This window comes from Saccostrea cucullata, unplaced genomic scaffold (assembly GCF_032062105.1).
Source record: "Saccostrea cucullata isolate Sc308-1 unplaced genomic scaffold, CSIRO_AGI_Scuc_v1 ctg430, whole genome shotgun sequence".
Classification (NCBI taxonomy): domain Eukaryota; kingdom Metazoa; phylum Mollusca; class Bivalvia; order Ostreida; family Ostreidae; genus Saccostrea; species Saccostrea cuccullata.
The window spans coordinates 15,118-29,245 of NW_026930981.1; the positions used below are offsets into that span (position 1 = coordinate 15,118).

The window sequence follows — 14,128 nt, forward strand, 5'->3', positions numbered from 1 at the left end:
TTGTAATCGCCATATATTTCGTTAGAAACTTCTACAGTGAAAGAGGAAAACACTTGCTTTGGCCTTAAATTCAACATTCAGATATACATAGGCATCTAAGATGTTTTATCAATTAACAGAAAAAAAATTCTGTGAGGGAGAGATCACTAATTTCTGAAATCCTCAATCAATCACCTCCCGTCAGAAGTTTTACACAAACCGGTAAAAAACTTTGCTTCATCAAGTGTCTAATTCTACCGCTGACTTGTCACATCTACTCGTTCTGGGCTGTTCTCAGTATATTTTGTATTCGCATCAGTGTACCAATTTGCATTCTTTGCTGTGTATTTGTGTTCACATGTTTCATAGACTGCTTGTATGAGTATAAGGCAGATCGTATGCTCCCTGTAATATGTTGACATATCCCGAGGATCTGCCATGATATGTTTGCGAGTCCTCCGGGTACATCCACCTCTTGGTGATGGTGGACTAGGTTCTGGAGATCATGTAGAGCTCTTTGTGTGCGTATTGGGTCGGTATGAATAGAAATCAAGATCTCTAGCATGTATAACAGTACAAATGGTGGAATATTCAGAGTATTTCCATCCTCTAATGCAGACTGTTCTGGTGTCAATTCCTTTATGTAACAGATGTTTTGGAAAAGGTGGATGTCGTCTGCTCGAGCCTGTCGAAGTTTTACAGACAGAGATTGTCCACCTACAGTCTGACTATAACTCTGCGGGTCGACGCTGTTGTGATATGTTACATGTGCCTTTGCTAATTTAACTTTTGTCATCTCTATAATAGATAGAGATTTCTTGTACCTAGATGTCTGGTAATAATACATGGCTATGTACAACATATCAGAAATACAACCAAGCTTGGCTGCTAATCTCAACATGTGACAGATCCTTCTGTCTTTTGTATACATCAGTTTGTTTGCACGTGTGAAATTCCCTCTTTTAAAGAGTAAAATTGCAGTTGTTTGAAGAACGGAAGTTGTAAGCCTCTGCAGCAAAATAAGCTGGTACTGTGACAGGGTTGAACCTATCAAGTGCTCTACTGTGCGTATACTTTTAATGAAATAAGGTAATTCAGATAAAATCAAAACATCGTGTGTGTATGTCTCGTTAAAAAGTTCCACATCAATCTCTGCCTCTGTAATGAAAGTGTATTCATTGGCACTGATAGACTGTCTTGGATTATAGAGGACATTTATAATATAAGGTCTGATTGAGGGACTGTGAAGCAGGCATGATATTCCATTTTTATATATTTCATAAAGTCTATAGAATAGAAACTTCTGTGTTTCACCGTGGATTTTACTCAGAAACATATTGTTTTCTGGAATGAAAAAATTGGGACAGACCCCCTCGTACACCCATTTGAGGAGAAGCTTAAAGCAGACCCAGAAACCCTCCAGAAGAGTATGTGGACACCAGTTAGGCACATTATTTTGTTGAATCGCCCAGAAAACTACCGTCTTCATGTGATAGGAACAAAGTAATTTATCGTGGGTCTCAAATCCACTGTTAATGGTTTCTTTGAGGAAAATTTTAAGCAAACCGTAAGTTAAGAATTGAGAGTGGTCCATGGAGTACACAAGCTTTTGTTCTGCTTGAGAAAAAGATATCCGCCATTCGTTGTCTCCATGGTTTCCTAGTTTGTGTCCGATAGCTACAAAGTGACATCCATTGCTGACTATATCATGGGCAATATGAGCCTGGGGTGAAGAATGACATCTGTCTATCCATGAGGAGGCAGAAGGAGGCCAATATTTACAATGATAGCAGGGGGCATAATCATATTCTGTGTTTCCTAGGTATCCACTTCCACATGGTCCATGTTGTGTCCAATCTTGAGGGAGGGGTGAACATGCGAATCGTCTGACTTTGGAACTGGAAATATAAAGATTGTCTTTTATTCTGACATAAATTGGCTTGATATCTATTCTGTCTTTTATCATTGACTGTAGTAAAGTAAATCCAGGAGGACTTTCTGAACTGTCACACAGAATGAGATCTTTTCTGTGTGTATCGTGATTCTGAGCTTGGTCTAAGTCCCAGACTACTTCAAAGTTGTTCAAAGAAAACATCACGTCCACATCTGAACCCTGCAGTCTGAATCCATCTCTATATCTTCCACTCCACGTCATGCTGCATCCTTTATCTGTGATGTGATTACTCAGAATCTCTTTGATGTCCACCACTTCTCTCCTGATGTTGACCTGTGTAGGAGTCCCCACTACACGACACAGACCAGCAAACACAGACTCTGACAAACGCTGTAGTCCGGACTCACTGGAAGAAATACTTCAGATAGTATATATAAATCTGAGTATAACTACGAATCTACAAAATGTTACTTCAATTCAATGCTCTTTTAAAGTACAATCTGATTTGAGGATCATCAAAGTAGTTATTGTACATCATGTAATTCAAACTATATATGATATCTTTTGTTTGAAGTGATTAGCTTTAAATCAGTTTTATACCAAATGGAATTACATGTATCTCTTATAATATAATTTTAGTTTTATTTATTTATAACAATTTGCATTGTATAGCTTACTTACACTTGTAATGAGAAGTTAGAGGCCATTTCTCAGATGTCTGTACCATTTCCTTGTTCTTCATTTATCTGTAGGATTCACATGATTTTAGTTTCCGTTTGTCAAGTTTCATTATCGAAGAAAAATATTTTAAGACTCTAACCTAAGTCACCTTCATTTTTATTTGCTACAAAGGCTTGACTGCAGCAAAGACAAGGGAGTGGAGGGTATATAAAAACATGCCCATTAAAAATCAGCTGATTGTATTGGTATAGTTGATAAATTATTAATAATTTTAAATTACAGCAAGAGTAGAAAAATGATATATGTTAAGTCAGCATGAAGTAAGTTAATTCATTAGTTGAAGTTTAACTTATATATATGAAACATATTGAGATATCGAACAGTATTCACGATCAAATGTCCATAAAACAATACAAAATAGGAGCAGAGCAAAAATGGACCTCCAAAACATCAGGGGTGGGTTCAGGTGCCATGGAGGAGTGAGTATCCCCTGCCGACCGGTCACACCCCCGTGTGTTCTTTGTCATGATCAGGAAATAACGGAAAACAAATTGTGGAAAATTCTGTGTGTGAATAATGGACTAACAATTTGTATTTTAAAAAATGTCAATCAATATAAGACTCTGAAAAATTGTATTTGCTGACAAGGCCATTGTATCAACCATAGAACTTAAGAAGTGGTGAATGTAAACGAAACTACTGATATTTTTGTTTCATCAACATGTTGTTCACCTCGTTGTAGAAATTGTTCATACGTATAGAGCATGCTCTTACGTATCGAATAAACTGAATAAACTCCGTATGCAGGTGATGAAGGTATATAAATACAATGTGCCCGGTATACAACCAAACTTGGCAGCTAATCTTAGCATATTGCAGACCATTTTGTCAGTCTTACACGTCAGTTTATGGCACCTGTTTTAGAGTATCTGTTGAATAATACAAAAGCAGTTGGTTGAAGGAAAGATGCTGTATGTTTTTTGTAACATTGCAACTTGAAACAGTCTCAGGTGTAAATCTAACAATTTTTCTACTGTTGTTAGACACTCAACGCAACGATTTATGTCTGAATGAGATAATATACGAAACGAAGTTCCCGATCCAATTTAGTTTCTGTGATGAGATTGCATTCATTTACACATATATATTGTCTATGGTTATGGAGGACCTTCATTACATAGGGTCTGATGGTGGGACTGTTGGCATGCTATTTCCTTCTCATATAACTCATACAATCTAGTAAATAAAAGCTTCTGTGCTTCACCATATATGCTACTCAGAAACATATTGTGTTTTCTGGAATGAAAAAATGAGGACAAAACCCCTCGTATGCCCATTTAAGGAGAAGTTTGAAGCAGACCTTAAAACCCTCCAGAAGATTTTGTGGAAAACATTGAGTTATTTTGTTCTGTTGAATCGCCCAGAAAACAGCTGTTTTATGTGGTATGAGCATAGAATTCTATCCTGCACATCAAATTCACTATTGATTACTTCTTTAAGAAAAAGTTTTATAGTAATCCATAGGTTAAAAACTGACAGTGGTTCATTGAAAACAAAAGTTATTGTTCTGCTTCAGTGAAGGAAATTCTCCACTCGTCATCATTGTGATTCCCTAATTTGTGTCCTATCGCTACAAAGTGACATCCTTTTTTTATTATTTCAGCAACAACATTTGGCTGGGGCCAAGAGTGGAATCTTTCTATCCACGAAGAGGCCGAGAAAGGCCAAAAGTCGCATTGAAAACAGACAGCATGATCATACACCATGCTTCAATGGTAGTTCGGTCCAAATGGGCCATGTTCAGTAAAATTTGGCTGGAATACTGAGCACAAATGTTTTCTAAATTTAGAACTGGAAATGTAAAGTTTGTCATTGATTCTAGAACAAGCAATGGAGCTTTCTATTCTGTTTGCTGTTAGATCAACGGATACCTGTAGAAAGTTGATTCCAGGAGGACTTTTTGAACTGTCACATACAATAAGCCATTTTCCCTTTGTTTTATAATTCTCAGCTTGATCTAAGTTCCAAATCACTTTAAACTTCTTTTTCCAGTATACCATATCAAAACCAGATCCTGTCATTTGAAGCCTTCTCTGACTTCCACTACACACAAATGTGAATTCATCATTTATTGCTATTTGTTCCATCAAAGTTTCTGCGATGTCCTTTACTTCTCTAGTAATGGTAACCTGTGTAGGAGTACCCACTTCATGACACAGTCCTGCAAACACCGACTTTGACAACCGTTGCATATCTGACCACTGACAGAATTACACACAGTAAATTGTAAGTCTGTGAAGTTGTGGTGAGCATGCTTGGCACACAAGTTTAAGTGGTTACAGAGAATGGTCATGACATATTGTAAAATTAAGATTCTTACTCTATAAACTTAAGAATTTTCCTTGCACAAGTATAATCATGACTCCTTTCAAAACTTTTGATAAAAGTTTGAATCTTTTGTACTTATTTGCATTTATTTGATTTCCCCATCTAGACAAAGGGCTAAAAAAAGGAATTGTGGCTTGTCGACGGGGGATGCTTACTTCTGCCACCTTTCTTATCCGTAAAGGTAACTCTCTTTAATAGCAATTCTTTTACTTATGTAATACAATATTTAGACTGCTATGTTGAGTATCAACACAAATAATAATCCTAAGTATCAACACAGTAGTAACATCAATTGATATGATATCAATTATAAATTATGATCTTTAGTATTGATACTGTTGTGTTAAACATCAGTTGTGTAACATTTAGTATCAATATAATACTTTGGTTAAAAATTTAATAAAAGACCAAACACAGATTTTGAAAAAGAATACAGATATTTATTCTTTCACTAAACATAACTCATCTTGTACATGTTGTATAAGGACATACTGGATCTATAAATATAAGGTTACTTCTTTGTACAAACAGCACCCAAAACATATTGCTTGTAAGGCTAATAAAAGATTACTTCATTCACATTACAACATTGGATGGTTCTAAATACTTTCACTTAAACCTTTTATATTAAATTCTGGTCAAGTGATTTTATTCTGCTGATCATTAGGACCTGGATTTTCTGTACAAGCAGAGACAAGGGAGACAATGATATATCAAATTACAACCAATAATGAAGTGGAAAAATCAGCTGATTGTATGCTGTAGTTAATTAATCATAAATGAAAGTAAAATATTAACAATGATTGGATAACACTGTAGGAAGTCAATGTCAAGCAGTAATTGAGGTTCAACTTACATAAAATACTTCATTAAACTAGCAAAAAAAAATTAATAATTCTAAATTGAAGCTAAATGTACAATGTAGCTGGTAGACAACTATGAACAATGAAAAAAAAAACAACTAGAACGTGACCCTGGATGAACTTTCTTCTTGAGATCTATTATTGTATAAATGGAAATTTTAGCGAGATGCAAATTTAGCAATTTGTCCTTAAAATTGGGATTTTATTTTTAGCAAGATGTTATTTTAGTGATTTTAAAAAGCTCACTGAAAAAGCTATTACAAATAAAGCACAATTAATTTTTAGCGATATTAAATTTTAGTGATCTTGGCAACCTCGCTAATAATGCCAAAATTAAATCCTCGCTAAAAATTCTGCTTATATGGTATGAAGTATCAAATCAATAATTACAATCCTGTATGTAATCAAAGTGCCGTACAAGGGATATACAAGTATAATGCTGAATAAGCCACAGATTTCTAAAAAAAAGTTGACAAAGACACAACCCTTGGGTATATGCACTTCAAAATACCATAAAAATGTTTGACTTGAATCTGACAAAATATATTTCAGGTATGTAACATCTTCAACACCCATGAGTACAGTTAAATACATTCATGCTGTTCATTGAATATAGAAACTCAAAATGCTATTTTCAAAAGATAATGAGTGAAAGGAGCTAAACAATAAATAATAAACATAATTTGTGTCTATTCAATTTTGCGAGGTTCACATTTATTCTTTCACAACACATGGCACTGTTTATAAATGTATCTAATTTTAACAAAAAAAAATATGTGACACAAAGTCAGGGATAACGCTAACAACAAGTCTAGTGGATTTATAAGCATATCCGTACACTTACAAAAACAACAAACAAAAAGCAGACAGCACTGTTTTACAATTGCAATATTAAACTTGATTCCTAAGTCTATTAGCTACCCTAGAGTTAAGCCTGAGCTATTGGTCTTTCTGACTTTCAAAGTTCTCTGACGTCGGGAATGACATTCCGTCTCCAGGAAGTGGGGACTGTATCCACGGAAACAACCAGCATACGTACCACTTACTACCGAAGATGTGCTTAATGTTCTCTCTCCAGCCTAGATTGTACGTGTATATATTGTGTCGTCTTTCATGCGTAGTCATATTGTAAATTATATGCTTGGAATGCCAGACAATCAAAATAGTTATAATGAACCAGAATAACGTCGCCACCAGCGTGAGCAGACATATAATGGCTGTATAGAAATCCAACATTCCAAACAGTAGTAAAAACAGGGGAAAACAAAAACATAACAGATTGTAAAATGAAAATTCTCCCAGCATGGTCCAGGTGAATCCCATACAGTAGGTGGAAGCGAACATGGCCCCCAGCCAGGTGTAACAGATCAGGCAGATGTAATGGCGATGATTGAAGTAGCCGATGCATTTACCGGTGAACATGCAGTGGTGGTCCCTCTTAAGGATGCAGCGATTACAGGTAGGGCAGTGGTATGAGCGAGGTGGTCCATTGGCCTCACACACCACACAGTAGTGCCAACCTTAAAAAGTAAGAGATAAAATGTTTAATACTTGGCATCATGGAAGCTACAACACAACAAGAAATTGAACCATCTATAAGTTGATAGGTAATCAAAACAAAACGGTGAAGATATTGGGAGTCGAGTAGAAGTAGAATGTGTGAAGATTTAATGTGTGAAGAAGGATTTATCTATATGTAATTGTTGATTAAGGTATTTTATGCAGAAAATTCAAAAAAATTATTTAAAAATTAATTACTGAAAGAAGTTGTTGTCAGTAAATTCACCCATGCATGTAAAGTACTCAAACACAAACAAATCAGTACAAAAACGTGTCGTGTGAGGAGACGTTATTTTATGATGAGTGTTTTTAGACACACTGACAAAAATGGTATTTAATTTTTAAAGAATTTTTTTTGAATTTTCACTCAAGGTATTTTAAATACCCAGCTATATACCTTTTGTGTTGTGTTGATTATGTAATTGTTGAAAGCAGATCTAAGAAGTCATCCAGTGACAACCACCCTATTGATTTCCTGAAAATGGTATAACTAATCACCCAGTAGTTGTTGGTTTTACCTGGTTTTAGAAGTGTCGGTAAAATTTTGCCAATAGTTGATGTGTTCGTGGTCATGATTTTCCACATGTTTCCAATGACATTTATGTACACAAAACCCCCATAGATATTGTACCAAAGTATTTGCAAATCTGTTGTGCCATAATGTTCTTTCATCCATGGCGCGACGACGAAATCGCCCAGAATTATTACATTGTGTATCAGAAGTAAAGCATAGCACAGGGAGGCAGCGTCTACGGCGTTCTTTGGAAGAATGTGTCGGAGGCCGGTCATCTTCAGAAAAGCTGCTTCCCTCTTGCAAACATTACTCTGGGTTATTATAGCCTTGGTAAATCAAAGATAAAATGTGTTACTGACAAACGCAAATACGACTCTGCGATTCACCTTTATTTGCTATTGCGTACGTATAATTGTTCATTAAAAAATATACAGCTATATTAATGATTGTTACAAAGTCTTTCTATATGTAAATAAATTTGATGTGATTTTTCATCCAACATATCAAATCAGCATATTCAATTACTAATTTTTTTTAAGTTAAAATATTTTACAACTTTTAACTAGCGACTTAGCTTTGGAACGAGTTCTTCAGATTATGTAAATAAATATGGCCGCGCTCAGGAGTTTGGGTCAAGGAGTTTTTCGGAATCGAGTTTCATTTAATAATGCACTTAAACAGTGCGATAATTTCAGTGGAAAGAAACTAAAAAATAAACTGTCTTTCTTTGATAAGTGCTTTTCCACGAAAACAAGCCCAAACTACCGAAGTAAATGGAAGTTATGGTCTTGCGTAATCGGAACGGGTGCATTTGGTTCTATCTTTTTGTTTAATAAACAGAAATATATTTTAAATGCAGACTTTCCAGGCCAGTCCATACCTCCAACAAAACAGGTATTGAATTGGACAGGTGTTATATTTTACTTTAAATGGAACGATTGGCATCCCAATGTGGTTAATTCTCACCGAGGAAATTCGAACTAGAATACAAACTTTTAGAAAGGGATAAAAGAATTATTTGCATTATTTTTTCATAGGACTCGTATTATATAATGTTTAAACAGTACTTTGAAGACTGTATCAACACTTCATCAGCATTTGACAAGTTTTACTTTAATGATTTTATGAGTTTTCAATGCATCTTCAATCACGTCAATTGCAGGTCCGATTTGATGAAGACAAAACAAACCTGAAGTTGACCTTGTTCCAGTTTGTCACATGTCCGTTTTGCTGTAAAGTCCGAGCGATGTTGAACTACAATGGGATCTCCCATGATATTGTGGAGGTTAACTCTATAACAAGAAAAGAGATCAAATGGTCCAAGTACAAGAAAGTCCCAATAATCATCATAGACGGAGTCGGAGACGAGGGGTACCTGGTCAGTTCCTTCAAATGTTCACAGTTCTGTTCAGAAGGAGAAAATTCAAATTAAAACATTCTGAGTTTACTTTAAATTCTTTTTAATGCATTTCGTAATTTAATTTTCTTTGAAAACATGTTAGCACAGGCTATTCATAGAAACTTTAATTTAATGAATCATTTAAGCTGCAAATGCAGTAAGAAACAAAATCCATCTGAATGGTTCTGTTCCTTTATCCAAAAACATTAATAGATACATGTATGTTGAATTGACAAGTCAAATTACTTTGAACAATGCTTAGATTTAGAATGAAATTTCATCCGTTTAAAAAATAATCAAAAGAGCTAACTGCTTTCATTATTACACAGATAAGTTATTCATAAACCACCTGATGTTTCAGATGTTCAGCAAGTGAACAATTACACTGTCTTAAATAACTAATTTTTTTAAGAACCACCTTATATATCTGACTTACAGCAAGTGAACGACTCGGCTGTGATAATGAGTTTGCTAGAGAGCCACCTTTTTGACAAATCCATTCCCCTGTGGAAACTTTCCTCATTTTACCCAGTCATCGAGAAAAAAACAGGAGGGCGATTCTTCAGTCGGACCGTCCAGGAATGTCCGAACAAGAACTTTGTGATGTATCAGGAGCACCTGTCTGACAAGAGAACCCCGGAGGAGAGGGCGTGAGTATGGGCCCTGAGGGGCAGAGCTGGCTGTCTTTGTCTCTCTGTTTTATGATGTCCAGATAATCACTGATTGACTGTAGCTTTGTTTCATTATTTCAAACCAAATGTTTTTCAGTTTCAAACCCAAGTGTAAGTTTGTTATTTAATTTGATATAGTATTTTAGCAGTTACACAGTCAGGGGCATACAAATACTGTATAATAGCTATTTTTCTTGGAATCTTATGACTTTTTTTAATAATTGCTTGATGATAAATGATTTTTTTTGGGGGGGGGGGGATAAAGAGTTTACTTTATTACTTATCCAACAAGCAGTATGAAACTATTGGCCAACCTAAGATTAACATGGTAGTATTACTGTCTTACAATGACTGTTTAGTGGAAATTGATTTCTGAATAAGTTACTGTTTGAGAAGACTGATTCAGATTTCTGCCCTTATTTGTATCTACATGTGCAAGACAAAAATTTAGCATTGTAGTTAAATATAAGCAGATGTTGCTTTCCATGAAGTGCTATAAAAATACGCAACTGAACTAATGAGCTAAATGTAATACATTTACAATATAGTACTGGGTCTTCGCAATGTTAAGAAAGATTAAGAATAGCTTTTACATAGTTACTAAAAAAAATTACTGAATTTATTTTTGCCCTTGACTGTTTATAATTTATTTATTTTTATTTATGTATTGTTTTTACTGCATTTGAGCATTACAAGTTGAAGTATCAATGCCTATCAGCTTTGGTTACAGTGGAGAACTTTTTACAGTTGATTTAATTTTGTATGTGAATGTTGAGAGCATGTATTTTCAATTTTAAAGCTTAGCTTATACTGACAATTGCTCCCGAAAACCAACCAAATCAATCTAAAGACAACATATGCTATTTAACAATCTAAGCTCCACAAAACGTGTGAAATCCTGTATTTATTTTGAAAATGTAGTAGAAGAGACTTTCATTATTTGATTTAAAAGAGAAAAAAATTATTACCATTAAAGTTTGAAAAGTTGTTTAATTGAAATATTTCTTTTAAAAAAGTGTATGATTTGTAAAGTTGGTCAGGTTTGGATTAAAAGCATGTTTCAGCTTTTCTTAAAATGTTTAAAATATTAAAAAGATAAAGTTCAGTTTAGGCAGATTGTATTTAATTTATTGTTCCAGCTTTACACTTCCAGAGATCTTGATTTAGATAATTGGTTTTAAGTTATCTATCCTAAGGACTTTTTGTTTTGCCATTGAGTCTCTGCTTACCACTCAATGTTTGCTTTGCAAAATTCAAAAAGCATTTGTTTTTCAGACATCTATATACTGAAAAAGACAATTTGAGTTTTTGCAATTATATTTATTTGTGTTAATTAAAAATTTGAAAACCATATTACAACATGTAAACCAATTATTATTGGCAACAACTTTATTTTTTATAATCGGTTTGAATTCCATCAACAACTGTTTACTTTCACAACTGAGGAAATATTCAACGTAAATTTGGAAAATAATAAAATAAAGGAATGGTTCAAAGGTGAAAAATACTGAGTAAAACATCACAAAACTTTAAGATATTTCTGTCAGGCAAACTATATTTCATTTACAGATTCTCCTCCACTTATAAGCTTTGATAAATATTTAATTGAGGTTTAAAAAAAATTACCCGTGGTAATGCTCAATACCATAATAAGCATCATTAACACTAAACTTAAGTCTTTTACACTTCATTATAATACATGTAACTTGTTTGTTAATCAGTCTTTTCTCTTTTCAGTGATGAGAGAAAGATGAGGACTTGGGTAGACACGGTGTTTGTTCATCTGATCTCCCCCAATGTTTACCGTACCCCCACTGAGGCCCTAGACACATTTAATTGGTTCTCCAAGGCCGGAGATTGGGAAACCAACTTCTCTAACTTCCAGAAAAATACCATCATCTACATAGGAGCCTTTGTAATGTACCTTGTTGGAAAAAAACTGAAAAGGAAGTGAGTTCAAAATTCATGTAGTCACAAACAAATACTTATTTAATTGTATAATGCAGCATAAATAAAGAAAAACACATCTCTAGTTTATCTCAGACAGAGGTTCGAAGAAATTATCATAATTTGCATGTCTTTGTGCATGCATTTGTACATGACTGTTTGTATTTGTACATTTTCAATGTAAGCACTCATTTTTTCTGTAAAACTACTTGAACAACATGAGCCAAATTTGCCGCAGCCAATGGAATTTATGTGAAATTTGTTATGACCTTGTAACTATGGTGATATATGTTTTCATTTCTTGTAACTATGGTGATAATTCTTTGAACAAATATGGTGAACGTTTTACAGGCATAAAATCTTTCTACGAGGGCGGCGACACATGGGTCAGGAATCTCAAGGGGAGAAAATTCATGGGAGGCGATCATCCTGACTTAGCAGACTTGGTACGCAAATTAATTTAAATATATTTTTTTGTTAAAAAAAATTGTATTTGTGTGATTAGGTCTATGATGAAGCTAATCTTTTGTGTAAAATGTAAACATAATGTGAAAAAATAGAAATTTTACAGTAAAGACTTTAAATACATATATATACATTTGTGGTATCTCTCCATTATATAAACATACAGAGAGAAAATATCTTCAATTTGTATGAAGTTTGTGACCTTGACCTAATCACACAATAATATCTACCGGTACATAAATTATATATGCTCTACTTGCTTTTCGTGTATAAAAATGAATAAAATAAGCAAGTGAAATGATAATTATTTTATTTTAAATGTAAACATGTATTTCATAATCTGGGGCTTCGAAACTGTGTACATAATAATAATAATTCTTTTGTCAGCTGCACAGTCTCTAACGTTCATCCTTATTTTTTGGATAGACCTTTGGTTAAATTTTCATGATAAACTTTTATTTTATCTTTAAATTTTACTCACGATAAATGTGTAAATCTGTTGGAAAATATCTTTGCAATCATGCCATGAACAGCTGCCAAACACCTCGGCGTTTTCGTAGTTCAATATGTAGATAATTAGTGTTTTTGATGCCTAGTTACTGAAACCGTGGAATGTTTTTGATCTAACTGCAAATTATTCGGTTACATCGGATCCATCCATCCCTTTCCAGCGACCGAAATTCCTCCAACTTTTTATCCTCAAACTTAGACGTGTTTCTTGTGTCAGCATCGATTATCATTTTTGATAAAATATTCCGACAACAATCTGTTCACTATTCTGATCAAAAGTAGGGCGGCGAAATAGATTCCTTGGCCTAATGTCAGGAACCGCCATGCAAGCCGGGTCATTTTTCAAAATCTACGACGGACGGTTAGGCCATTCAATTGTCTGTCTCAAATGTATATATAGCAGACTTGGTATGCAAATTAATTCAAATATATTTTTTTGTTTAAAAAAAAATTGTATTTGTGTGATTAGGTCTATGATGAAGCTAATTCTTTTGTGTAAAATGTAAACATAAAGTGAAAAAATAGAAATTTTACAGTAAAGACTTTAAATACGTGTACAATAAAATTTTATGTACATGAAGAATACAAGATTGCCTTCTTTTTCAGGAATGATTTTTTTCTTTATTTTTTTCACAGTCTATGTACGGGATGTTAACAGCTATGGAGGGAACAGAAGCATTTAAGGACATGTTGTCTCACACTAAAATCAAGCCGTGGTTTGAGAGAACTAAGAAAGCCGTTAATAACCATGAAGGAGCCCACCGGACCCGAGAATTAAATGTTCCATAGGGAGCCAATCAGAAGTGTTGTTATAGATCCATCAGCCAATCAGAAATGATTTACTTTTCATGAACAAAATGTATCCAAAGACTTTTGAATTATCTGTTTATTTATAAGATTGTATGTTATTTATGGATGTAAATGGACTCAGATAAAGTGGTTATCATTTTATATGAAGTGCTTTGAAACAGAAAAATAATGTTTTGTGATAACTGAGAAAATTACCTTAATAAAGGATAAAAACCTTTAATTATTTTTTTTACTTTTTGCTTAAAGATCCTGGAGTGCAAAGGGACAGAAAGATTTTTGAAATGACACCAGATAAAATTTGTTGATAGCTTGTGAATTCCAAAATAGAAAATTAAGACTTTTTTCCAGATTTTCATCAAAATAGAAAATTCGAATTATTTTAATTTTCAGATTTTAAAGTCTTTGTTTTTTATTATTAGAGATACTCCCCTAATATTAACTTTGAAT

General features: G+C 33.9%; 3 protein-coding genes across 3 annotated transcripts; 1 reads left to right on the plus strand and 2 right to left on the minus strand.

Moving 5' to 3' along the window:
• Positions 1-253: 253 nt before the first annotated feature.
• On the minus strand, positions 254-2,580 carry LOC134230835 (uncharacterized). Its single transcript, XM_062712689.1, has 2 exons — positions 2,555-2,580; positions 254-2,279 (listed from the first exon to the last, which is right to left on the minus strand). The coding sequence occupies exons 1-2, from the start codon at positions 2,578-2,580 to the stop codon at positions 254-256; spliced, it is 2,052 nt and encodes a 683-aa protein (XP_062568673.1).
• A 2,780-nt stretch (positions 2,581-5,360) lies between these two features.
• LOC134230840 (probable palmitoyltransferase ZDHHC24) lies at positions 5,361-8,233 on the minus strand. Its single transcript, XM_062712693.1, has 2 exons — positions 7,884-8,233; positions 5,361-7,325 (listed from the first exon to the last, which is right to left on the minus strand). The coding sequence occupies exons 1-2, from the start codon at positions 8,152-8,154 to the stop codon at positions 6,745-6,747; spliced, it is 852 nt and encodes a 283-aa protein (XP_062568677.1). The 5' UTR covers positions 8,155-8,233; the 3' UTR covers positions 5,361-6,744.
• A 245-nt stretch (positions 8,234-8,478) lies between these two features.
• Positions 8,479-13,898, plus strand: LOC134230841 (prostaglandin E synthase 2-like). The gene is given in 6 exon segments (XM_062712694.1): positions 8,479-8,773; positions 9,042-9,257; positions 9,717-9,928; positions 11,687-11,916; positions 12,248-12,342; positions 13,508-13,898. Coding segments are annotated over 6 exon segments (1,191 nt in total). The 5' UTR covers positions 8,479-8,488; the 3' UTR covers positions 13,661-13,898.
• The last annotated feature ends 230 nt before the right edge of the window (positions 13,899-14,128 follow it).